Raw genomic sequence first — 24,711 nt, 5'->3', positions numbered from 1 at the left:
GGAACCTAGTGTAGAATTTCTCATCCTGTTGACCACTGAACACACTGTGGGACTACAGGTGACCTACGAAACAACAGCAAAATATATATCCGCCTCTGCCTATGTGCCATCAAGTAAGCCAGCAAACAAAAAAAATAATTAAAAAACATGCTACAAAATGTAGCCTAATTTGTATTTGTTTGTAAAAGAAAACTGTGGTAGCCTATATTGCACAAGATGATCAAGGGACTATTAAAAGAAAAGATTAGGTTCATGAAAAAAGGCTGTGAAATACAGAATCTAGAGGTTTTCATCACTAACGAGACTTATTTAAGCTATTCATTTCAGCAGAGGCTGTGTCTAAATGGCAAAGAATGGTATGAAGTATCTTACTATCCCATCCGCACAACAGGCACAAAATGGTAGCTGTCATGCAAACTATCAGAGCATTTAAACGGCATAAACACTTACTCGGAAGTGTTGCCTTTAGGAATATCAGGATAAATTAGTCTCAGACTTTGGTCCTAGAGGAGTAACACTGAAGATGATCTATAATGATGACCTTTACAGGACCGATGTCTGCCTGTCCATTTAGAATTGGATTGGTACTTGGTTTTGTTTCAGATGTGTCTCCCATAAAACTGAACGGGGATGCCATTACCTCCTGCTGTTATTCCATGAAAGGCATACTGATGAAAGTAAGAAGTGAGCATTTTGGTTTGAATGTCAGGCATGAGATGTCAACAGACCAAACTAATAAACCATCCTGGCTTACACTAGCACTCCCCGATACTGCAATACAATGCCAGTGACAAATATAGTATTTTGTTGCCAGATAAAGGCAGTTTTGTGTTTAGTGTGTGTAAGAAACACAACCCTGCAAACAAAATAGTGAACGGTGACAGTATCATTATCTGACTCTTATGCCTTTAAACATACTAAAAAATAATCACTGGGCCAGCTGACCAACTCTTTCCAAATATGCAACAGTGCTCTTAATTTAAGTGCTGCACTTAAGATGATGGTCAATATGGAACACTGATGAGTTAACATCAATGAAATCAAGCAAAGTTCCTTCTCAGGAGCCTCTGGATGCACCATTGTGTTCTGCAAATTTGAGTGAAAACATTCCAGTCAGTAGTGCTAAAAAGAAAAAGGAAAACCAAGAAGTCCGGAATAGATGCAGCTCTCATTTTTGGAATGACAAGTGAACATAGAGTGTTAACATATCCAAACTTGCTTACAATGAAAACAATTTATTTCAGCTCCACATAGACTGAAGAGAAATAAGAAATATTGTGCATTCATATAGTGACTACTAGCTCACTGATGGACCAGGACCTGTTTTGCCATTGTCACCCATTGGTTCTACTTTGACTCTACATGATGCAATAGCACCACATTCTTTCTGCCTTTTTGCACCATGCTACTCTTTGTCATCACATAATGGGTGCTGATGGTAGCATGGAAATAATGTTTCAGTGAAATAAAGGGACTGTAACTTAGAAAACCAGGCCAAACTACTGGCAAGAGATTGCTTATTCCCTCAGGAAAATGCCTACCTTAGAAAAGAATAAAATGATGGACCTAATCCAGTTTTCACCAAATATAATTGAAACTCTTTCTCTGACATTGCTGAGAGTTAGGGTGGGCCTGGAGGAAGAATCTCAAATCTGATTGTTATTTTTCATTTATTCAATAGAAGGAAGGAGGAAGGGCAGAAAGAAATAAAGAAAAGAACCACCACAAATAACCGCAGCAAAACCAGACCACAGACAATCCAGATGAAAAAAAACATGAGAAGTTCTCTTCATTGCTGCTGGTTGCTTTGGCACAAGAGACCTCCATCTTGTTTGGAATCACCTTTCTCTGGAAGTCTAAATATTATGGAAATTACAGGCAGTTCTAGTTGGGAACAAAGTTCTGCTAGTGTGTATTAATCTTGCAGCAGCTATATATAATACAGGATGGCGTCAGTCTATTTAAATTGAATCCAGCGATGTGGTGCCTTTTTTTTTTTTTTTTTTTTTAAAAAAATTGATTTTAGCTTCTCCTTATACATATCCAACAAAGGGAGGGTTGAGGGGCCAAGAAATAAATTCATATAATACTATAACTATTAGGGTCAGGCCTTTTTCTCTTCATTGACTTTGCCCACAGGCTTCTTAGACAAGAAGTCCAACAGGGCTGGAAAATAGGATCCATTTCTTTAAAGCCCTAGCCCTACATCTTTATCCAGTGGAATGTATTTTGGGTGAAAGAGGTGTCATGAGAAATAAGAGGCAATGCTGCAGCTTCCAGCTGCTATGATATGTTCTTTCCGCTTCTTAGTAGCTAGCTTATCTAAATAATGGTCTGATCCGAAAGGCTCTTCATTGTGGATCTGCTTAATGTTTTGAATTTGTATTTGCTAAATGCAGAATACATCCCTTCTCACAAGAGGACATGTTTGGAAGCATTGAAGAGAGTCATTTAAAAGGAACTGTAATACTCTTTGCAAGCCTCATATTCTTTGCTATACCCTGAACACTATAGCATTTATACAGAGACAGCTGCAGCCCCTGCCAGACAGAGTTTTATGTAAGAACAGCAATTGAGAACAACTGAAAAAAAGAAAAAGGAACATATTAAATTTTAAAACTCGTGGGTTGGTGTTCCTAGTTCCTGTTTTTCTCCAAATCATTTGGAAACCTACTCCTTTCACCTCCTTTTAAAGAAATGGAATTAGGAATCTCCAGGCACTTTGCTGTTGGGTTGATTTCTGGAAGTTATAAGAATACCAAAATAGCTTAGACAGACTTACAGAAAGGAGGTAGTGTCCAATGGGAGTCACTAGTCAATTTTTCATTTACGGAAGGAATAAGAAAGTTCCTACTGCAACGGATCAGATATGGACTTACCTCCCTAGAAGAGGAAGGATCCTGCAATAATTGCATTAGGGACCGTTATATCCATTGCAGCAATTTCAAGGGACTCTTCGTGGCTTGCAATGGATGCACTCTGCATGGGAGAGTGTCTTCCCAAACTCACTCACCAAAGGTTTCTGTATCCCTGCCAGGTCCTGAAACCTGATTTGGCCCCAATCCCTTGTCTCTGACCAGGTTACAAAACTGGTTCTACTCCTTTAAGGATTCTCACTTTACAAACACATTTTAAGTGATAGAGACATATGACAATCTATTATTTATGGCAAGTAACAAAAGGTAAGTCTTTTCTACTTTTCATTTCTCTCTCACATGTATACACATACAGATCTTGTCTCATATCTCACAGGTTCAAGGTCATCAGAACTTAATAAACAGCCTGTAAAGAAAATAACAGTATTTGTTTTACGGAGTTACTAGTTTCCAATCCCTTCCAACTCAGTCCAGCCCCAAAAAGCAACACTTTCCTCAGAAGAACTCACTTGTGTTAGCTTCTGCACCCAAGAACCTCTTTTGACATTAACATCAAATAGGCACTTTGTACTTTAGTATCCATTACAAGGGAAAATACTTTCAGCATTGCATATATTCATATTAATGCTGATCCAACTAGAAGAGCGAGAGCTCTGGGATCACAAAGCAGGGTAGGATGGCTAAGGGTGAAGATGAAATTTAGGTGAGGCATGAAGACTTCAACAACATTTCATGTAGTAGGTACGGTAGATTATACACAAAGAAATCATAAGATTAGGTAAAAAGCAAACACCAATCCCTCACACCACAACAGCCATCTCCATTCCACAGGGCTGCCAGAATGCCAATCAGTTTCTAAAACAATATTTTATGTCACTTATCTTAACATTTACTTATATTTACTTTTTTTCCAAATAATTAATGCTTTAAAATACAGCTGAAAAGATTTTGAAGGTTAGCATACAGCATTAAGAGGCAATTTTTTAAATTAAGATATTATGGTAGTAACGTTTCACTAACCATTGCCAAGTAGGTATTACTAAACTACTGCAAAACTTTTTTTAAGGCTGACATCAGCAAGATTCTGACAGTTTATAAAATCATGTCCCTATGCTAGCATAAATATTAATTTCCTACTGGCCTTTCTATACTCCCCAAATTTGCTAATTTGCCCAAAGAGAAATGCAACCTGATCTTCATATAACTTGAATGGGTATTATATCCATACAGATCAGCTGAGGACCTGGGCTGCAATGTCTAATTGTCTTCTGTTATTTTCCTAGACTCAAACCAAAACACAATGCAGCTTCAAAATTTATCTGCATGCTAGTAAGCATGCAACTGAGAGACCATGGTAGCACAGAAAATGCTTTTGTTTACTTGCACCGCTCTATCTAGTCATTAGAAACCAGTGGAGAAGAAGCAAGCAGCTCAGGCTGCACAGATCTATCAGCAAAATTTTCCTTTTCTTTTTTTTTTTTTTTACGTTTCCGTTCTCCTAAGGTTTTAGTTTTTTCCCTATGTTCTTCTGCAGCCCTAGGAACGGCGGGTGAGCGACCCGAGAACGGCCCTGAATGCCAGCAAGTCTCCAGCTCTAATCCCGTGCTTTGGCATGAGACTGCTGTATGTTCTAGGGCAGTTTTTAGGCTAATATTGGTAAAACCAACTGTCGGCGTAACAAAAGGTCAGCGCTGGGGGGTCCGAGAGGTGCGTATCTGTGGCGATTCGCCTCTGATCCTGAAAAAGGGCCACGGCAGATGGAGAATGAGCAAATCCCCCAGGAAAGGGTCTTTACCTGCGTGAGGGGAGGCGAGGCGGACGAGGCCTTGCACCGCAAGGCCAGCACCCGAAGCCCTCGTCGGGAGCAGCGTGAGGCGTTTGCCTCTCGCTCTGCTGTGCAAAGGCTCCGGGTTCGGACAGCCACCGGACAACCCTTGTCCCCGAGAGTCAGTAGCGGGAGGAGGAGGAAGAGGAGGAGGAGGAAGGCAGAGCCCGCCATGGCGAGGGGAGGCTGACAGGTCTCCCTCTTCCTCGGCCGGCCCCGAGGACGTACCTTCAGCCCGAGGTCCTGCCGCACCTTTCGCAGGTGCCTGCCGGCTCTCGAAGGCGAGGAGCCCCCGGCGGCGACTCACCACAGCCCTTCCCGCCACCTCTCCTGCCCCCAGCGCTCCCCTCACACGCCGCTCCGCACGGGGGCGAGCTGCCGCCCGGCCCCGGCTCCCGCTCCCGCTCCCGCCCCCGCCCCGCTGCGGAGCCGGGCTCCGCTCCCGCCGCCGGAGGTGCTCCCCGGGGCGGGGAGGGGAAGGGCAGCGCGGGGAGGCGGCACCGCTCTCCCACCTGCCCCCCCCACCCCCCCTACTCCGCCGCCGGCGAGGTTAGTGATGAGGCGGCCGCGGGGGGCGGCTGGCGGGGAGCAGCCGGAGGAGTTTGTTTGCTGCCTGCTCCCGTCTCCCTGATGCTCTGAGCCGGAGTCTCCTCCTCTCCCCGGGCTCGCACCCGGGCTGGATGCTCCGCTCGCTCCTCGCTTCGCTGCCACAGTCGCCAGCCGTTTCCCGCCGCCCCGCAAGAAATGGAGCCGTCCGCTGCCCCCCTGGACACCACTCCGGACCCCGCCATCGTGCAGCCCCCCGGGGCCAGCCCGCCGGTGCCCCCCCGGGAGCAGCAGGAGCAGCTGCGGATCGGGGAGAGCGGACAGTTCAGCGAGGGGCTGGAGGACAGAGGTGAGCACCCGCCCGTCCCTCACCCCGCACCCGCCTTCCTCCCTCTGTGGCATGCCCCACCACCCTCCCCTCCGTCCCGAGACGCTTAACGCCCACCCCCGACAGCTTGTCCTACACCCTCCCTGCAGCACCCTCACGCCTCGCTCTCCTGGACCCATGCCCTCCTCCTCCTCATTCCGCCACAGCAGCCCTTCCCGCCCCCTCTTCTTCAGCCCTGGCAGCCCCACACCGGCTCCTCTCCTCCTAACTGCCCCCACCAGCCGCTCTCTGCTCGCAGCCGCCCGCCGTGCTTCTCAGCGCCCCGGTCTCCTCCGGACCCCCTTGCTGTCCCTCACACCCCGCTCCCCGCCGCAGCTCCGGCCTCCCGCCGTGTGAGGGCCCGCAGGCCCCGCTCCCGCCCTGCCCCTGCCGCCGCCTCAGCGCCCCTGGCCGCCTCTCCTCAGCCCGCCGCTGGCACTCGCTTAACATTCCCCCCCGCACCGCCCTCGAATCTTTTTTTTTTTTTTTTTTACCCCTTTTTAGTTCTCGTACGAGCACCCCGCGACAGCTTTAAAATATTTTTATAAACTCTATTCGTGGCCGTTCCCACCTCGCCCGAAAACTTGCCTGCCTGCCTGCCTGGCGGGGGAGCGGGTGCTGGCGGGCGGCGGCACACGGCGCCGCTCCCGCTCCACAGGCGAGGGGGAGAGCCCGGGCTGAGGGGCGCAGGTGGCGGCGGGGGCCCCGCGGGCTCCCGGGAGGGACAGGCAGCGCCGGAGGGTTTTCTCGCCGCCGAAGAGAGGGAGGGAGGCCGCTGAGGTTACCTGCCGGCGGGGCTTGTGGCAGCCGCCTTCCGAGCAGGGGCACAACGGGGCCTTTCTGTGGGGGTCTGCTACGGCCCTGGCTGGGTAGCGAAGTCAGGGCGGTTACCTTACTCCTTGTCTCCTTTCCCCTACCGTGCAATGCGCTTCCATATAACTCGTTTTTTAGTATTTGCCTAAATATCTGGCCAGGGATGGAAAGCTGCCTGCTTCCAAACCGTGTTACTCTTTCATGTGAAGCACGCCTATTTTGGACATCTGTTAACGATGTGTGAGGTGCTAGCTTACCTGCGGCCCGTAAAGGCAGCTGCCATTTTAACCCTCCCTATTGCCTTGTCCTCCACAATGCCTCCAGGCTCCTCTTCCACACAATTTGTCTCCGTTTTTTATTTCACGTATAGGCTTTCCTTAGCCTTTCTATTGCCTTTACTTCCTTTCTCTTTTTGCTTTCAGCGTCCCCGGGTTCCTTTTGTGTTCTCGGTCTTAATCCTCCATGTAACCCCCGTATCCCCTGTTCTTTCCCCATCTTTCCAAATGCCTGTGCTTGCTCACAAATCCTAGACACGAAGTAGAGAAGTAAGGGGGAAGAGCAGTCACCATCTTCCCTGACAGGTTTCAGTCACATTGGGGCTGGGGACAGCAGCCCTTTTTCCAGGAGTACCCTCACTGTCGCCGCCAATGGCGGGGGACAGACATTGTGACTGGGGGCAATTTGAGGCTTCAGTTCTGTTTTAAATAACAAGAATCAGGAATTTTGATTATGGTTCAAACATGGAAGTTTGATTACAGAGATTTTTAATTTGTGCCCAGTATGACAGAACTGAAGACGAAAGCTGGCTCCTCTGGTATTAAGGGTAATTCCAAAAAGAGAGTCTGTTGTACCTAACCTTCTATCTTTCTAGGAGGGACATGAGACTGAAGCTGCTGATTCTATTTCCTTCTCTGCCTTCGTGCTCTTTCTGTGGCCCTTGCAGTAGATTTCTTTTAGCCTTTCCTATAGTCACCAATTCCATCTACCATTGTAGAGGAAAATCTGGTATGCTTTTTGCAGGTTGTCCCTGTTGAAATTGTTACAGTCTGTCCTTTTAGATTGTACTTTTTCTTATGATCCTTTCCAATGAATCATAGCAGATCCAGTTATAGAGATGATACTTCCATGTTTGCTAAAAATAAAAACTAACCCTAAATTTTGGAACAAGATTATTTGCTCTTTAAGAGCCAGATCAAAATCAGTGATATTTTTGTGGATGGGTCCTTAAATTAACATCTTAGGTGAACAATTTTTCTATTAGTCTTATCTCTTCCACAAATTCTAACTTGACATTTTAAAATGATCCCTTAGCCAAATAGAAAAGTACTTCTGGTAAGTCAGCATATGGTAAAGAATATCCTAGAATCACTTCACAAATATGCCAAGCTTGTGTTCTGCAACTGTTAGACAGGTTTTTTCTCCTTCTGATTTTTTATGGGAAGAAAATCTGTTAATATAGGAAGGTACTGAAAGATAAAGTAAAAATCCGGTGGATTTAACCAGCTCACCATCTCTTCTTTACCTTGAGGATACCTATGTGTTAAATAAATTAATGGCAATAAAATTACTCAGTATGTTAATTTCAGGGCGGAGGAATTTTATCAGTAGATACTAGCTTTTTATTTTTGTAGCAATGCAGGCCATACCGAAAGATTATCTTTCAGCCTCCTGTGGATGCTTTAAACTTGTTTTCTACTGAGCAGTGGAAAAAATATGGAGGTTTACCTTGTGAATTGTGTTGTTGCGTGTAAATTAAGGAGCTGCTGTTGCTTCTAAATAATTTTCATGCTATGGGCTTGGTAGTCACGTGAATGAGTTTGTATTTTTGTGTGCCGTCCCCTAGGACACTCGTAAGAATAATATGATCTTTCTCAGGGGTGAAAATTGTAGATACAAAAAAATTATTTGAATTATTTTAGGAAGGAAGGGATCACATCTCTGACAGCTAGAATATGCCAGCCATTTTGAGAGAGAAAGACAAACACACACACGGCAGAAGTGGTTCAGTTTTATAAGGATTGCAGTCTCTGTCATACTGGACACGTGCTTGACATGTGAATAGTAATCAGCAGTGCTGCACTAGCTATGGGGCTTATTATTAATTTCTTACTTACAAATCAAATAATAGCCTAATTAAATTATCCACTGTGTGTGTTGGACTTCCCAGGTAATAGCGAGCTGTAGCCATGAATTATAGGATGTCTTTAAAGAAACAAACAGGTGAGGATGTCTGTCATTCTGATCCATGTTTATTTGAGGTTTGAAATATTGAGAATCAAAACTTTGCTAAGAAAACCTGCTTTGTTTTACATTCCAACAAGATTTGGGCTGTAATTTAAAATCCTTGGTTTGGGGAGGGGGCAGGAGGGGTGCAAAACGTGAGAAGATGTGTTTTCTCTATGGTTATATTAGTAGAAAACTCTCCTATATTTCAATATGTATTGTTAAATTACCTCATATCAGACAGCAGTTAAACTGTGCATCATTATATGTAGTGGCAGAAGATAGGCCAAACATTGAGGAAAAAAAATATTTCTTCACACAAATGAAAGCGGGGTATATGACGAATAGCTGTGCAGTACTATCAGTAAAAGACTCACACCCTTCAGAGTTGTCATCTGGTAGTTTTCATCTATTAAAGAAAGAACGCACGTAATAAGAAAGAGACGTCATTTCAATATAGGGTCTAGTAATTATCCTGCATGCAAGTTTGCAAATTCTTTTCCATTCATAAAAGAGGAGAGTGTGTAGCACAAAAGTGAGGTAATATTTAAATTTTCTAAAAACACAGTACAAGCATGAAATTCTCCCAGTGGCTTTCTGAACTACCATAAAGAAACTCTCTCTCCTTTATTGTAATTGAGGTGAAAAAACATGAAGAATTTTTCCAAGACAACGTGAATCCCACTGATTGTGCTAGGATTAGAACCAGTAATTTTGACAGACTTCAAGTGGCAGAATAAAATCCGGTGACTTGAATTGTTACCACCCTTGGGTGCCTGCCTCTCTGCTGACACATTGCTGCCCCTGAGGCAGAGATGTCTGCTTCACTTCTGAAATGATTCCTAAACCATTGCAGTTTTCAGCCAGTATATTACAGTTGGTTGAAATTAATATCTGTTAATGTTAATAAACTTGGTTAAACAAGGTGTGGATTCAGGAGTATACTAATAACCAGATTAGGTGTCCCTGCCTTGAAAGTGGCAATAGCCATCAGAGAGAAAACTGGGGAAGGTGAGGATAGTAACAGCTTCAGCTGTTATGTTTTAATCTGCTGCTGAGTCTGCCAGAGCCCCTGTTCTCAACCCTTTGTCTAAGGCATTAGACCCGCTACTGAAAGGTTGTGCTATTAAACCAGTGCCCCAGTTCAATGCATTCAGTGCAAGCAAGTCCCTCTGAAAAGTGATCATCATTTAAGAGGAACCACCCACATTTTCTGGAGTAATTAATTAAGAAAGTTAAAAGCTATCGGGCATTCTCTCTAACTAAGCATATTTGAGCTGGAACTTGCTGGTGAAAAAGAATGTATGTTTCAAATTAGATGAATATATTAAGCACAAAAGAATCTGGATGGGATATACAGAAGGCAAATATGTGAAATTCTGAATGCATTTTAAAGGTGGCTTAAGACTCAGACTGAGAGAATAAAAACCAAAGAATGTTGTTATTTTCTTTATTTTTAACCTGAATTCTTCTCTGTGATTTGAGTGGACAAAAGAATTCCACAAATTGAAAGCTTTAAAAAAGAGAGAAAGCAATCCCATTCACTTGTGTTCAACGGACTTCCATGCTGATTGCAATAACGATAGAATTGGTTCTTCAGTTAGTTCTAGATGGGGATGTATTCTTACCTCACATGAAGGACGTTATGCTTCAAGAGGTTTTTTCAACTGTGATAGCTTCGATTCTAAGGTATGCCTGCTTCTACTTCAGTGCTCAATATGTGCAGTATATTCCTGTGCATCAGTAGGTTATTTCGCAGAGACTGGTGAGCACGAGTTTTTCTCCTATGTTAATTATGTTCAGGATCCTGAAGTTCTGAAACAAGTTTTGATCTGAGTAAGTATAGGACAGAGCCCTTTCTAGTGTAGATGTACAGGTGGAAAATGTAAGGGATGTGAATTTTGTAACTGCCCTACAATTGCAGTGCTCTTTTTAAGTGACTGATGTGTGGGTCTTTCTATGTGAAATCAAAACAACTTGTGTGTACTCTCCTTGCTTACTCATATGTTTCTGGTGGCTTCATTCACTTAACCTTAATAATGTGAGCAGGATTTGATTCTGCATTGATTCTGTATGTAATATATAATGTAAATATATGATCTAGGTCTGAACTAACACAGCTGTGTTTTTAAAAGGAGCAATGTATTGTTCATACCCTCTTTGCTTATTGCTTATCAGGTTTGCTAGAAAGCAGTACAAGGCTAAAACCTCATGAAGCTCAAAGCTACAGAAAGAAGGCATTGTGGGTTTCCTGGGTCTCCATTATTGTCACACTGGCTCTTGCAGTGGCTGCTTTCAGTGAGTATTGGGAATATTTTAAACCTTCACACCTCTTCCTTTTTTTTTTTTTTTTTTTTTTAAATTTTGGGCTCTCAGTATTTCTCTCTTTGTGGAAGCTTTCTCATATTTTTCTTTACAACTGCTAAAGAGGTTTTTCTCTAGACTGCCTGTGTCTGCATGGTGCTTATAAATTAGTAAAACTGTTATTTTTTTCTGCAGAGGATAGGGTTGTTGAAGGTCAGAGAAAGAAACAAGAGATGTTGATTCCTGTTAGCATTTATGCATGTGGAACTGTTCATTTTACAAAATAGTGTAAAAATCATTATGCAGTGGATTGCCTTTAACTAAAGAGGTCAAATATGACAAGTCTTAATCCACCTGGGATTTGTAGTGGGAACGCTATAATAAAGAATAGTGAATTGTAAGGGAGAAATATATAATTTATCTGTACTACACTGACAGATAACCTAACACAGTGCTAATCTGGAGGAGAAATACTAGGGTTTTTTTTTTTTAAGCCAGTGTTTTTCTTTAAGTTTTAAGACAATTGCCTAGTTTACACAAAGAATTTGGAAAAAAACTCGAAACCACTTTTATATGGAAAAAATGAAATATATTTCTTTTATTTCACAACAGGAAAAAAAGCTACGTTGTGTAAATAAAAGTATATTTTAGTTCAATGCAAATTTTTAAAATACCAGCTTTCTATCTTGGTCAATTAAGTAACACTGCATTACTGTAAGGACAAAAAGAAATGTGGAATCTGGAACAAAATCTTTGCGATGGCATATTCTCTGTTTAAAAGAAGGAAAAACCAGAAGTGACTGAATTCATGTGTTTATATAAACAAAAGAAAAGCTCTGCCTAGGAGACAAGATATCTAGAGATGTCTCAAAACATCATTCTTCAGCTTGATAAAGACCGACTTGCTTTTTTGTTGTTGGGGTTTTTTTTGGGGGGGGTGGGGGGGTGGTTTGAAGCTGCAGCAGCATGTGCTTTATTATTCTAATCTGCAGTGTACGACCTGCTGCTGGAAGTTGGTGTCAGCTCCCAGGAGAGATTATTAGAATCCGACCAAATGGTCTCTGAAAACTCAACATACATTTCTCAGAGCGATTTATATAGAAACACAGGTACAATAACTTGATTCAAAAAAGAGAAAAGAGAAGGAACACTTAAAAGCAGAATCTAACATTGTGAGGAATTTTAATGTTAAGAAGAAAGCAGGACATATGAGTTTCCATTTTGTTCTGCTTCATGAAAATGCAATAGTCTGTCTTTGCTACTGAAGCAACATAAAAGTAAGTACTATGTTATAGAATAATTAACAATATAATTTTAGGGAATACTGAGAAATGGCTTAATTTTATTTTACGTTTCATTTGTCAGAGTTGCAAGACTTAAGTATAAAATGGGTAACGAAACCACTCCATTTCTTTTAAAAGGGTCTTTTAAAATTTTTTCTAAGATTAGTTAGGTTATCTGAAAGCTTTTGTTTTCTGTTTTCCTTATTTGTAGCACTCTGGCAGTGTTTTAGAAACCTTACAAAAAACCCCAGCAGATAAGGTAGTCCCTGCCTGGATATAATGTGACTGCATACTCAGCTGGAGTGGATAGGCATTGAACTCAGGCATTGAAATCAGCTGTTAGTAGTTGACTAGTTATATGTCTTTGGAATGTATCTTTCCTTGTGGTTTGAAGGGGCTAAATTTACGAAAAATACAAGAGGAAGCAGCACGCAGATACATATTAAATCTGTATACACAGACTTGACAGTTAACTTGTATGCCACAAAAACATTGCCAGGGCTTTTGATATGCTTAGTATTAAAACTTCTTAATCTTTGAGGAAAATATGTTCTAGAATTGCTTTGCTCCCCCATGCAATTTCAGCAGTTCTACTCAGTTTATCATCTCACATTGGCTGCTCTTTGTGCTGTCCTTTTAGCAGGTTCCTCTAGCCAATCCATGAGTGGGGAGACATGCCAGGTGACCAGGGTTTGCTACCTGTTTGATATAAATGACGAGTTGTCACTTTTGGGTGTTTGACACTGCCAATTCTTTGTAGTCACCTGCTATTTAAAGTGCCCTGTTTCTGTTTTACCCTTGTCTGTAATGGTAAAGTGTTAGCAGTACAGCCCTGACGTTCAATTTCAGTGAAAAATGGGGACCTGCTGTGCTAATTGTTGGGCTACACTGACTGTATTCTCACTACTGTTTCTGATTCCCTGATAAATTCTTCCTGTAAATTTCTGTTTTATCCTCTTACATGCTTCGAAAGACTTTATTGCAAGTCTATCTTCTGGTGCTGCTTTTGACGCAGCACGATATAGTAAAGATAGTAGTAGGCCAGGGAGCTGACATTACTTGATAACTGTAGTTGAAGAAATGGAGGACATGGAGGATAAGAAAAATACTAAGGGGAGTGATACCCGTGTACATGGTCTGTGTGGAGAGTGGGGAAGTGATTCAAGAGTCTCCTTTTCCAATCAAGTGTTTGTAACTAGACTACCTTTCCTTTTTTATGGTCTGCTCACTCCCTTGAGTGCTGCAGCATTATCACCATCCTTGCTTTCAAGACTACTCTGTTTGCTTCCAAAGCTATATTTTTCCAGCATTAGAGTAAGTTGGAATGGTTTATCTTGACTGGTATGAGATGTTTGCTTTCAGTGGGATTATGATGATGCCCCAGCTGAACTTTTCACTTGGTAATATTGAAAGAGATTGACAAATCTTATGTTGACCTGAATACACAAAGTAGTTTCCTTACTGGGTAATGATCTATGGCACATGAGGCATGAAATCCATTGATCTGAACTCTGTGTGTTAGACTTACTATTAAGAACCTGTGTATAGTGTATTATGAAAGTATATAAATTCAAATTATGATGTACCTATATGCATGTCATATATTTGCTACATAACAGGTGTATAGTATGTATTCTCTTTGGGATGGGCTGTTTGTGGCCTGACATATTGGAACACAGAAGATGAAATGCTGGTGTATACATCAAAATGTGTTTCATCTCTTTAGGTTTGGAAATCTAAACTAGGCTAGGCTGGATATGGAGCAGGATGTCTGCTTAAGGGAAAATGAAATCATCATCTTTCACTCACTAATATTGAGAAGTAGGATTTACACAGACCATAAAATCAGCTTTTTTATTTAGCTTGCTATCAGGAACTTAATATACTGATTTTTACCACAGAAGTGCTGTACTTATAAAAGACCATTTGGAAGCTTTGGCTGCTGTCTCGAAATACAGCTTCTGCACTCCATGGTAATGGTTACGGTCTCACTGGCCTTGGATGCTGTTGAAGGTGTTGCTTTCCAGCAGATAGTTGCACAAGGCTTCAGTATAATCTTTATAGACTTAAATTTGTAAGATCCTTGAGGTCAGTGGAGCCCTATGGTATCATCTTTAGCAACTGAAGTTTAGGCTTACTTAGAATCAGTTATGCATATTCTGACATTTGTGGTTTTGTGCAATACTTTTATGGTCAGATACTGAGCAATGCCTGAGGAATAAGTTCATTTTGCTTTTCATTTCGATGCTGCCTGAAGTTTGTATGTTTGTAGAATTCTTATAAAGAGTGGATTTACATTTTTATAAATATATAGTCATAAACTGAGACAGGCATGATAAAAATTACTAAAATGGACATTAATTTATTCCTCAGCACCCCAAGTAAGTACTGGATTAATTATTTTGATATAATTATTTGTTTCTGGTTTACAATAATACAAGAAAAGAATGATAATACAACATGAACATATTTTTTTCAACATACATATGTGTAGTATAAGGCTGCAGTCTAAATCATTTCATAATAACAACTATAACGTCTCCTTTCTGTAGCTGCAGTATTGTAGGTTCATACTGAGCCTAGTTTCAGAATCATGGTAGAGGATGAGGGACTATTACTGTGGAATGGAACTCTGGTGTTTTGAAACCCATTATTCTTAATTTCTTGACATTTATGTTACTAAAGCATAATTTTGAAAAATCTGCAAATATAGCTTTTGCTGTTAAAGTTTAATTTCTGCTCAAGCAGCTAATCTCTGATAATATTGTCAAAGCAGAAACAAACTCTCATTCTATCTGGTATTTCTTGTCCAGTGTAGATTTGTGATTCACAGAATGTAGTTTGTTCATTCATCTTCCTGATTTGGTTAGCTAAAATTGTTTCACAGTGAATGGAGTAGTCATATCGATATATCAGAACAACGTATAGACCAAATTTTGTACTAAAAGCTCTCTTTGTAGTCAGAGATTGAGTAAAGATTTAGAATGTGGGCCTTTGTAAATGTAAGCTTTGTTAAGGGTTTTCATGAGGCAGCCATTGAGATGGAACTTGCAGACAGCCTGTCCCAGTGTGGTCAGAATGTGCTGAATAGGCCCTGCATGCTAATGCATCACGGGAAGAGTCAATGCTGGGCTATTTGCAAAATGCTGAAGAAATAACAGGCAGGTTGTGAAATCTGTCCTCATGGTTGTCTTGGAGATCACTCCTTTTAGATCACCACAGACATATTTAAGGGTTTAGCTTTATAGAAATAAGTGAAAACTTGAGTGCAGCCAATAGGTCCATGATTGGAGGTCCTATTCTGATAAGTGTTTAGTCTAGTGTGGTAAATATCCACTGTTATTTTGAGAAGGTGAATTTTATTCAGTACAAGAAAGGCATTGAGGTGCTGGAGCGTGTCCAAAGAAGAGCAACAATGCTGGCGAAGGGTCTAGAGCACAAGTCTTTTGAGGAGCGGCTGAGGGACCTGGGCTTGTTTAGTCTGGAGAAAAGGAGGCTGAGAGGAGACCTTATTGCTCTGTACAACTACGTGGAAGAAGATTGTAGTGAGGTTGGTGTGGGTCTATTCTCCCAAGTAACAAGTGATAGAACAAGAGGAAATGGCCTCAAGTTGCGCTAGGGGAGATTTAGATTGGATATTAAGAAAAATTTCTTTACTGAAAGGGTTGTCAAGCATTGGAACAGGCTGCCCAGGGAAGTGGTTGGGTCACCACCCCTGGAAGTATTCAAAAGACATGTAGATGTGGTGCTTAGGGACATGGTTTGGTGGTGGACTTGGCAGTGTTAGACTGACAGTTGGACTTGATCATCAAGGTCTTTTCCAACCTAAATGATTCTATGATTTTGTTAATCTGTATGGTATCTCAGATGGAAACTTGGTAGATACAGCTCTGTAGGTGGGAATATTAACTGTTGGCCCATGGATAAGATATTACAAGTAAATGCAAAGAAACTGGCATTCTGATTTTGTATACAAAATCATCTGCGTTTCAAAATGAATTGCTGAAAAATGTTTTATTAAAGTGAGCTTCCACAAACTGGGATTAGAGAGGCATTATGTTTGAAGTGCATGGTCCATACACTTATGCATGGTCCATACACTTAGAAATTTCAGGGTAGAGCTTGCTTTCAGATTAAAGCTTCATCCCAGTTCAGACATCCCATCCCAGTCTAACAGATGGATTCAAATGCCAACAAACCTTAGGAAGCATGGATCCAGGTCTACTTTCTTCATTGGAATGACTAAATTGAGCCATAAAATCTCATTTTGGTTAGCTGTAGGACATGACTGCTGATTCTCCTTCCCTATTATGCTACTCTGGTGTACTGCAAATGGAGTTCCTTGGGACAAACGTTGAGCAATTGAAGGTGTTATCATCTGGATGCTTGGATGTGAACTTATTGATGTAATCTGTCACTCCTCATCTCAGGCATACTACTTGGACAACTGAGTTGGGGAGTGACTATATTAATTTATTGATGAATATATCATTTTTCCAGTGACCCATTCCTATTCTTGCTTGAAAAATTAAATATATGCGGGCTTTCCCTTATGTTTGCCCAACACTTAGTATACCCTGGGCATAGCTGTGAATAATAATCCTACTAATAAAGAATATAGGTGAAGGTTCATGATTCTGAGGCTCTTTAGTTTGGATATCCAATTCAATGTTCTTTAAAGGTCACTGAATTTCAGAGAAATGATGGGCATTCAGAACTCAAGCCTGTTTTAGAGTGTCTCAGCTGGGTACCTAAACAATTCTCCAGGACCACTGACCACAGGAAAAGTATTGGTCTCTGTGTTTTCTCTTCCAGGAGCTATATAGAATTTCATTTCTAGCTCCTAAAGACCTGAGAGGTGTGGGGTTTTTTTGTGTTGTGTTTTGTTTTGTTTTGTTTAGTAGAGAACATTGCATTTATTCAGAAAGTTACATTTCAAGTCACAATACCATGCAGACCCTTAAAACCAAGTAAAGGCTAAATACAGAATAGAGCTGCTGTGTGATAGTGTGCAGATCCCTCATTTTGCATATTTCTTAGGGCATTTAATTATATCAGTTACAAAAAGACAGATGCTTCAGGGCTGTAGTCTCACAGAAGTGTTAATGAAATATAGAACTTAAATTCCCAAGGTAGAATTCTGATATTGGTGACACTTGTGCAACCCTATTGTCCTCGTTATAGCTGCATCACTACAGTCAAAACCAGAATTTGGTCCTAACCATGTTATACATAAGATCTAAAGGACAAAAATATCCATTGCCTGTGTAGCACTGGTAAAAGATAGCCTTTTGTATAGGTCAATCTGTACTTAGTAGCAGTAAAATGCAATTTTCATTCACTGAAAATGAGATGAAAGATCAGTAAGGGCCTGTCTTTTTTTAGGCGTACAAAAATCTAAGTGACTTTCTTGGGAGAAGAAAATAGCATATGGATGTCAAGTTCAAGACTGATAGCTGTTGAACAGAAGTATAGGTCTAAAATCTGCAATGCTTCACACATCATGAAATCTTTTCCTTAGTTGGCAGGCAAAATGATGATAGAAATCTGCAAAATCTAGAACACGCTATATAATGATCTCTGTCTATATATTTGAACAGTAAACAATTTGAAAAATTGTTGCTGCGGTAGAAGTGTATTAAAACAACTGAGTTTGTGTTTAAATGCTAACCTTTAAAACATATGAGCCTGTTGTATTTTTACATTAGAAAATTGCTATTTAATCATTCCTTGTGCTAAGTACTGATTCCTTTCTCATAAGAAAAGATCATCCTAAAGAATTTTGAAATTAAACCAGGATGCTGATATTGAGGGAGAGCTAGCACTCTAACATCATTTCATGAAGAATGAGGAACATGCAAGTATGTTAAGTCTAGGCTATTTAGTGTAAAAATCATAAACACAATTCTTTCCTTTGTTGTTTTAATTTTCCTTTCTGAGATTGTGGGGGGTTTTTGTGCAAAAGTCTGAAATAAGTGTGTGCAATATCTAAAACAGTAATGTCCTTTAAATGAATTAACATCTCTAATATATTACATAATTTTTACCATATAAAATATATATAATATACATATTCTAATATATATTATATTTATTTCATAGCAGGAGACTTAGGCACTCAGAATTTGGTCTTCAGTGTTGCCATCAGATCTCTGCTAGGGTTCCATTAAAGGCAACTTTGTGTTTGATGATTCAGAGGTTCTAACTATGAAAATACAGTTGTGTAGCAAGGTACGATATACAAACAAGTGAGGTAAATAACTCGGCAGTGTTAAGTAATTGGGCTGGTGTCATGGATCCTACTCGTATCCCTGAGAGAATTATACTGTGCCACTAGACACGGATGTAGGTAGAGGGTGAATTTTTCATATGGGAAAAGAAGAACTGAACACTTAATGGGAAGGGTTTTAGGCATGCCACTTGGCGATAACTGGGTGGTGTGGGAATGATGTGCCCTACAGCCATCCCTAGCCTGTAGTAGATGAAAAATGTGTATCTTGGCTAAAATAGACAAAAATAGTTAGAAAAGGAAGGAATATTATGTTTATTGCATGCGATTGGTACTAACTGTTGTCCATGAAGAACTGTTTGACTTTTTCTGTGTAAAATTGAATTTAAATAATCCTCTAGTACAAGTCTCAGTTGCTGCTCTTGGATTATTTGGTATATCGCATAGGTAAGTGGTTGTACATCTGCCCTTTGAAGGATCATCACTGCAGTCTTAAAAGTCAAATGTATTTTTAATCAATTGCTGTAGTATCAGTTCCACAAAGTAGTACCTCAGCTGTTGCAGGCTTACCTTTTGTGCAAAGGCATGAATGTGTTAGCAGATTTCTTTATGAATGCCTGATATACCAGTAGAATTTGATTTTCATAGATCATGAGATATTTTCTCTGCTCTCCCAATTTAAAAATGCACTGCTTTGCTTATTGGCAAAGACGAACTTGTAATTCTTTGTATCTGGAGCTGAAAATCAAGATTAATGAAATGGATGTTTAATATTCATTGTACAGTATCACTTTATTGTTTGAAGTTTGTGAGGTTGTAAAGCACTACTGAATTAAAAACAACTTACTGAGCAGCAGTGAAAGTGATGAAAATCAGAACACAGCTTTCTTTCCCTTAGGTTTTCTTTACTTCTGCCAGAAATTTTAAAATATTCATGTGTTTTAACTTAGTAGACAACAAAAGTAAACAACAATATGTGAACTTGTACCTGATTTAAATTTTTTAATAACACTTATAACTTTTGCTTTACTGGGGAGGTTGATAGTGCTTGGTGTTTACTTCTCGGCACTTATTCTCTGTGATTTTTCAGTAACGGTGTTTGAGTTCCCTTCACTGAAAGTTGAAGCTTGTTAGATTTTAATACTTTTTCTGTACAGAATTTTATTTGCAGATGACTCATACAGTATATGCCTGCACTGTAGGAGGACTTAATAACAGTAAAATAATCACATAAATAATATCTGCTTCTTTACAATGCAATATAGCTCTCAGCAGATCTATACCATGTTGCAGTAGAACATACTGTTGGTTGGCTGACACATGTGCTTCCTTGTTGCCAACTCTGGTGAAGCAGTGGTAGTGCTAGATGAGAAATGGGAGCATCTGAGAGACTGTGGGTACATACAGAGTGGTAGTGGAGAAAATCTATTATAATGGAGGGTGATGTTGTTTCAGTAGGTGGCACTGCCCCTTCTGAGGTTAATAACCCAGTATTAACTGAGGGACACTTTTGTTTCTGAAAACACCACCAGCAAGAGCATAAAGCTTATGTCCTGGATACTCCTATTTGTTAACATGCTATGATACTTTTGAGAAAAGGCACGTTAGTACTGATCTTGTGAAAAATCCGGTTTGATAAATTAAGCTACTATTTTATTTGAAAAAATTATTATTTATCATTGTAGGTGATAAACTGTACTAGAACCCTGTTATGCCCTGTTAAACAGCTGTGCTTGTCCACTGTAGTGTTGTGCATTTCTGGCACATTGTAGAACAATGTGTGGTTTGATCAATCCATTATTGTACCTTCCTGAAAATATTACACAAATATTAGTCTAAAATAAAAATAGGTAAAAATACTGTGGGGCTGGGTTGTTTGGTGGTGTTGCGTTTTTGGTTTTTTTTTTCATTGAGGGTATGGTACTTGGATGATAAGGGCCTATAGTTGTTCCAATCTCTATTTTGCATTCATAGATCTTGATATTCTGTCAAGCAACTGTGGTGTCAGTTGGTCAAGTCTTTCAGGTTGAAGGATTGGAAAACTTTGATACATTGTATTAAAAGGGTAGTACAACCTGGTCAAATTAGTTTTGTTCAAATGAGGATTATCACAAGTCTTGGTTAAAGACTGAAACCAAAGTCTGGAAGTAGGGTAAGGCAAGATAACATTTAATAGACAGTAACCTTCATTTGCAAACCAACCTTCTCCAGAAAAACCATAAAGAGCTCCTAAGTATCTCTTCTGACTTTCATGTATGACCCATTACTGTTCTTTTTTCTCTGGATGTGGAGAAAAAGGGACAGATAAGCTTAGCTTCGGAGTTAGAAGAAATGGATTAGTCAGTGCTTAGTCAAAGAAGAGTGACCAGAAATAACCAGCTGGTATTTTTGCTAGACAGAAAAACTGCAGAGGAAGGGGTATAGTCTGACAAATACCATAAAAATAGCTAGACAAGAGGCATTTTCCTTCCAGGAACTGCTGCAGAACTTGCACCACAAAGTGTCTTTCTGGAGAGATCTCTGGGCCATTTTCATGCTAGGTGCTATCCTGAGAACATGAGAAATATCTATGGCAGAACAAGTTCCTCAGCTGAACCTAAATGAAGATTTCTCATCAGATATGAAGACTGTTTATCTTCTGCTATTAAAAATTATGCATCAAGGAACTGTTAAGTATAATGTATCTTTTCAATATATCCGGGTGAAGAAAACATACCTCTAAGTGCATTGTCCTCAGATCGCATTTTTTAATGAAACATTTCAATGGCCAAAGAATGACAGTATTTCCCCAGGCTCTGAGAAGAAAAATCTCAAATTTTAGAGGGAAGATTTATTATTGTTGAGTGGGAGATTTAATAGAATGGAAATGCAGCCTGCAGTTTCAGCTAGGATGTGTAGCTGGGGAAAATAAAGGTAGCTCCATGCATTTCCATTCTGGTAGGCCCAGTAGACAACTGGTAGACAGGTTAAGGTATACTTGAAATGCTGAAGTCCAAATTAGAAAGGAGTTCCTTAGAAGTAGTATTTTGTGGAAACCACATAACTTACTGTACCTTGATTAAAAGAATGATTTGTGATCCTTCCATGAAAAGAATGGTCTTTCAAAGCAACAAATGGCTTCAGGTATTTAATAATAGATTTGTGATGTTTGGAACACTTAAATTCACATTTAGTGTGAATTGAGTTAATCCTAGAAAAACGTTTCTAACGGTTCCATGAAAAACACAGGGCAGAGCTAAGTAACCAGCATCAGACCTGGCTAGCATCATGGAAGCTAGTGACAAAACTTATTGCAGTGGTGGCGGATCACTTCCTAATTGCGTGGCTATGGAGTTACGAGAAAACTGCTAAACAGCACAAGAAAAAATAAGACAGCCCGTACTAGCATTGTGTTATGCTGATCGGTTTGTATGTGTGTAAGTGCATGCTGCTGGGGATACAGAAAGGCAGATGAAAAGCATCAGTCTTAGCTTGTTGTTTTGTAAGAGAGCGAATGAGGGCTATATGTATGCCTAGAGGATTATTGGCTACCTCCCAACTTGATAGACACCACTATTCTCTGACTTGCTGCTGTGGCTACCATGTATCAGTCTATAATATCTAACTATGTGGAACTAATAGTACCCAAAAGAGCCAATTCACTTGCTCATCTTTGTGGTGCATTAGAAACTAGTAACAAACTGTGTCTCCCTTTTATTTGTCATGACTTGATATTTCTGTGTGTAATTAGCTGCAACAAGAAAAGGAGAGATTGTTGAACAATTCTTTCTAGCTGTGAAAAAATAGGTCAGCAAATTAATTTGTACAGATTGTTAGTTAAGGAGATAAAATTCATAGTTATGTTCTTTTACCATGTGAGTTCAGATTATGGGAAACCTGTAGTTACTGCTTCTACATGTGTAAAAAATAAAAAAAATAAAAAAATCATATCTAATATTGAGATGTGAGCAGCAAAATGATCCAATTTTGTTATTTTGAATCCTGGTGAACACTTGAGCAAACCCTGTTCAAAGGGAGATTTCCTGCTACTCTCCCACTAAGAGATACGCATTGGGTTATCGTGTGTACATTTCCCTGCTGAGAAGCGTCTGGTGGATGAAAACAAGGCTTGGATTTAAGGGATAATGTTGCAAGTAATGTTTAATGGCTTATGGAATCTTTAGGCTTGAAATCTCCTAAATACACTTAAAGTAATTTATAGGGACAGATCTTCAGTTGGAGTACATAGATTTGTTGACTTCCATGAGTTTATTTCAATTTGAAACAGATAAGCATCTAGCCCTAAAGCTTATGGCAAATGATAGGATGAACTTAGACTAGATGAGGTGTTTTCAGACGTATATCTCCTTTTAGCATTTTCTTGTTTTTTTGATAATAACTCTTGTTTTGTTCCTCATTTTTGTGAGATAATATTTGCTTAAGGCAGCCTGTTTAAACTTTCACAAGCTGAGGAAAAAAAGGTGAATTAATGCTAACGCTGATCCTGCTAGGTTCACAGAGACCGCGCCAAGAATTTGCTCCAGGGACTATTCTAATCCTGGGCATAGCCCAAGCTTTCTTTGTAGCCTTGGGAAAATAATTTTACTGCTGTAAGCTTGTTCTCCATCTGCACACATCAGGTTTTGATACATGAAAAAGGAATTGAATTTTCTGCCAAAAAATTGGAGGGTTTTGCTATATAGTAGTTGACACGTTTATGTGTATCCTAAGTCTTCCATAGTGACAACATGCACTGAATTTTGTATGTACAGTTCTAGGCAGGTATTACAGACTGTTTCGTCTCAGTACTAGGCCTCCTGATTTGTGGGATAATTTCCATCATTTGTTGTGGTTTACCTTGTGAAAACTATTTCAAAGTCACAGAATTTTTAATGCTGTAATGCTTGTGATTGAATGTGTTTAGATGTATTTGACTTCTTGTTGCCTGGGCAGTAGTAATTTTACAGTTGAGCGATGTGGTTTGGGTTGGTGGGTTTTGAGGAATGTGGTCTTATTCTTGTTTGTATAGCAAGCGTTAGCCCACTTGCTGCTGAACTGGAACAGAGTAAAGGCTCTGCTAGACAATTAAGGGTAAAAGGACAGGATTGTGCAGTTGTGTAATGGTAGTAGCTGTTGGTGCAGTGCTTCTTGAGGTTCATGAAGTGAAGTACTTAGGGACTTGGACCTTTTTCTTTTCTTTTCTCTTTTTCTCTCTCCCTTTGGTAGGTGGTAGAGAGAGGTAAATGCTATTAACTTTTTTTTTTCAGTGTTGGGAAACTTGTGTTTCTTCTGTTTCTATGAGTAACCATTTTCATTGGTCAGATAGATGTTGGAAAGAACTTTTTACAACTTAAAACTGCTGTCAAATGAGTTCCATTGAGAAATAAAAGAAGACAGGAGAACACTAGGAAATAACCTGCCTCGAATTCTAAGTGCGTGAAGTTTTTGAGATCAAGGAAAAGATTCTTATGGAGGTTGGCAGTTTAAAAAAATTTAAAGTCTCTTTGAGCAGTAAGTAAGGTGGTTTTAACCACTGACGGTTGTCGGGAACACATTAGTGAGGCCTTGACTTTCAAGAAAGAAGCTATTTTTTTGGCTGTACATTTGACCTTGCGATGTTCAGTGTAACTTTTCATGTCAGCACAAGTCTGATGTTATTTTTTGCAGGGCTATGCTAGGTTTGTTGCACGTACTTTAACTTTTTTTGTGAAAACTGAGCTTGAGGTTTTGAAAATCATAGTTTTTTGTAACAAAGCTCGGCACTCCACAGTTCAAAAGTAAGGTTTTAAAGCTGCATCAAAAGTGCAGTTGGATTCCATAAGGTTACCAAATGTTTTCTCTTTTATTCTTTTCTTCACTGGTTTTTTTTTGCCAGAAGTTGAACAGGCATTTGGGGTTTGGCTGGCTCAGGTGTGCCCTTCTAAAACTAGGTAAGTTACATCTTTCACAGACTATATAGACAGATTGGTCACTGCATTTACTACTCTGTAAGTATCTGCTGCTGATAATTTGTAACTGAGCTGTGAATATTTTTCAGGGCATGACACAGGCAAGTGAAATGAGAGTCTAATGGGTCAGAGTAGCTAAAGCATGTATGTCCCTGAAGATTGCTATGGTGTTGGAGGAAGTTCACCTAATCCTTGTACCTTAAAAACTAAGCAAGAATCCATTTATGAAGGCGAAGGAAGTCTATGAACATGAATGTTGATACTGTCAACCAGAATGGTGTCCCTGATGGTTTTCTTAGGTGGCTGAAAGTTTGTATC

At 40.1% G+C, this 24,711-nt stretch overlaps 2 protein-coding genes across 3 annotated transcripts in view; one reads left to right on the top strand and one right to left on the bottom strand.

The window, feature by feature from the left end:
* Window positions 1-5,063, bottom strand: part of ACMSD (aminocarboxymuconate semialdehyde decarboxylase) — a 47,911-nt gene extending 42,848 nt beyond the window's left edge. The window contains exon 1 of the mRNA XM_049826614.1: window positions 4,930-5,063. The gene's annotated coding sequence lies outside the window, so the exon portion shown is untranslated. The remainder of the gene's footprint in view (window positions 1-4,929) is intronic.
* A 55-nt stretch (window positions 5,064-5,118) lies between these two features.
* Window positions 5,119-24,711, top strand: part of TMEM163 (transmembrane protein 163) — a 103,715-nt gene continuing 84,122 nt past the window's right edge. Inside the window, exons 1-2 of one of the 2 annotated variants that reach the window (XM_049826386.1) lie at window positions 5,119-5,596; window positions 10,829-10,948. In XM_049826386.1, the coding sequence (XP_049682343.1) occupies window positions 5,446-5,596; window positions 10,829-10,948 (271 nt within the window). In that variant the 5' untranslated portion in view covers window positions 5,119-5,445. The remainder of the gene's footprint in view (window positions 5,597-10,828; window positions 10,949-24,711) is intronic. The other variant, XM_049826483.1, reaches the window with a different exon arrangement.

This window comes from Accipiter gentilis, chromosome 1, assembly GCF_929443795.1.
Source record: "Accipiter gentilis chromosome 1, bAccGen1.1, whole genome shotgun sequence".
In the NCBI taxonomy this organism is placed as follows: Eukaryota; Metazoa; Chordata; class Aves; order Accipitriformes; family Accipitridae; genus Astur; species Astur gentilis.
This window is presented reverse-complemented; position numbering and strand designations above follow the sequence as displayed.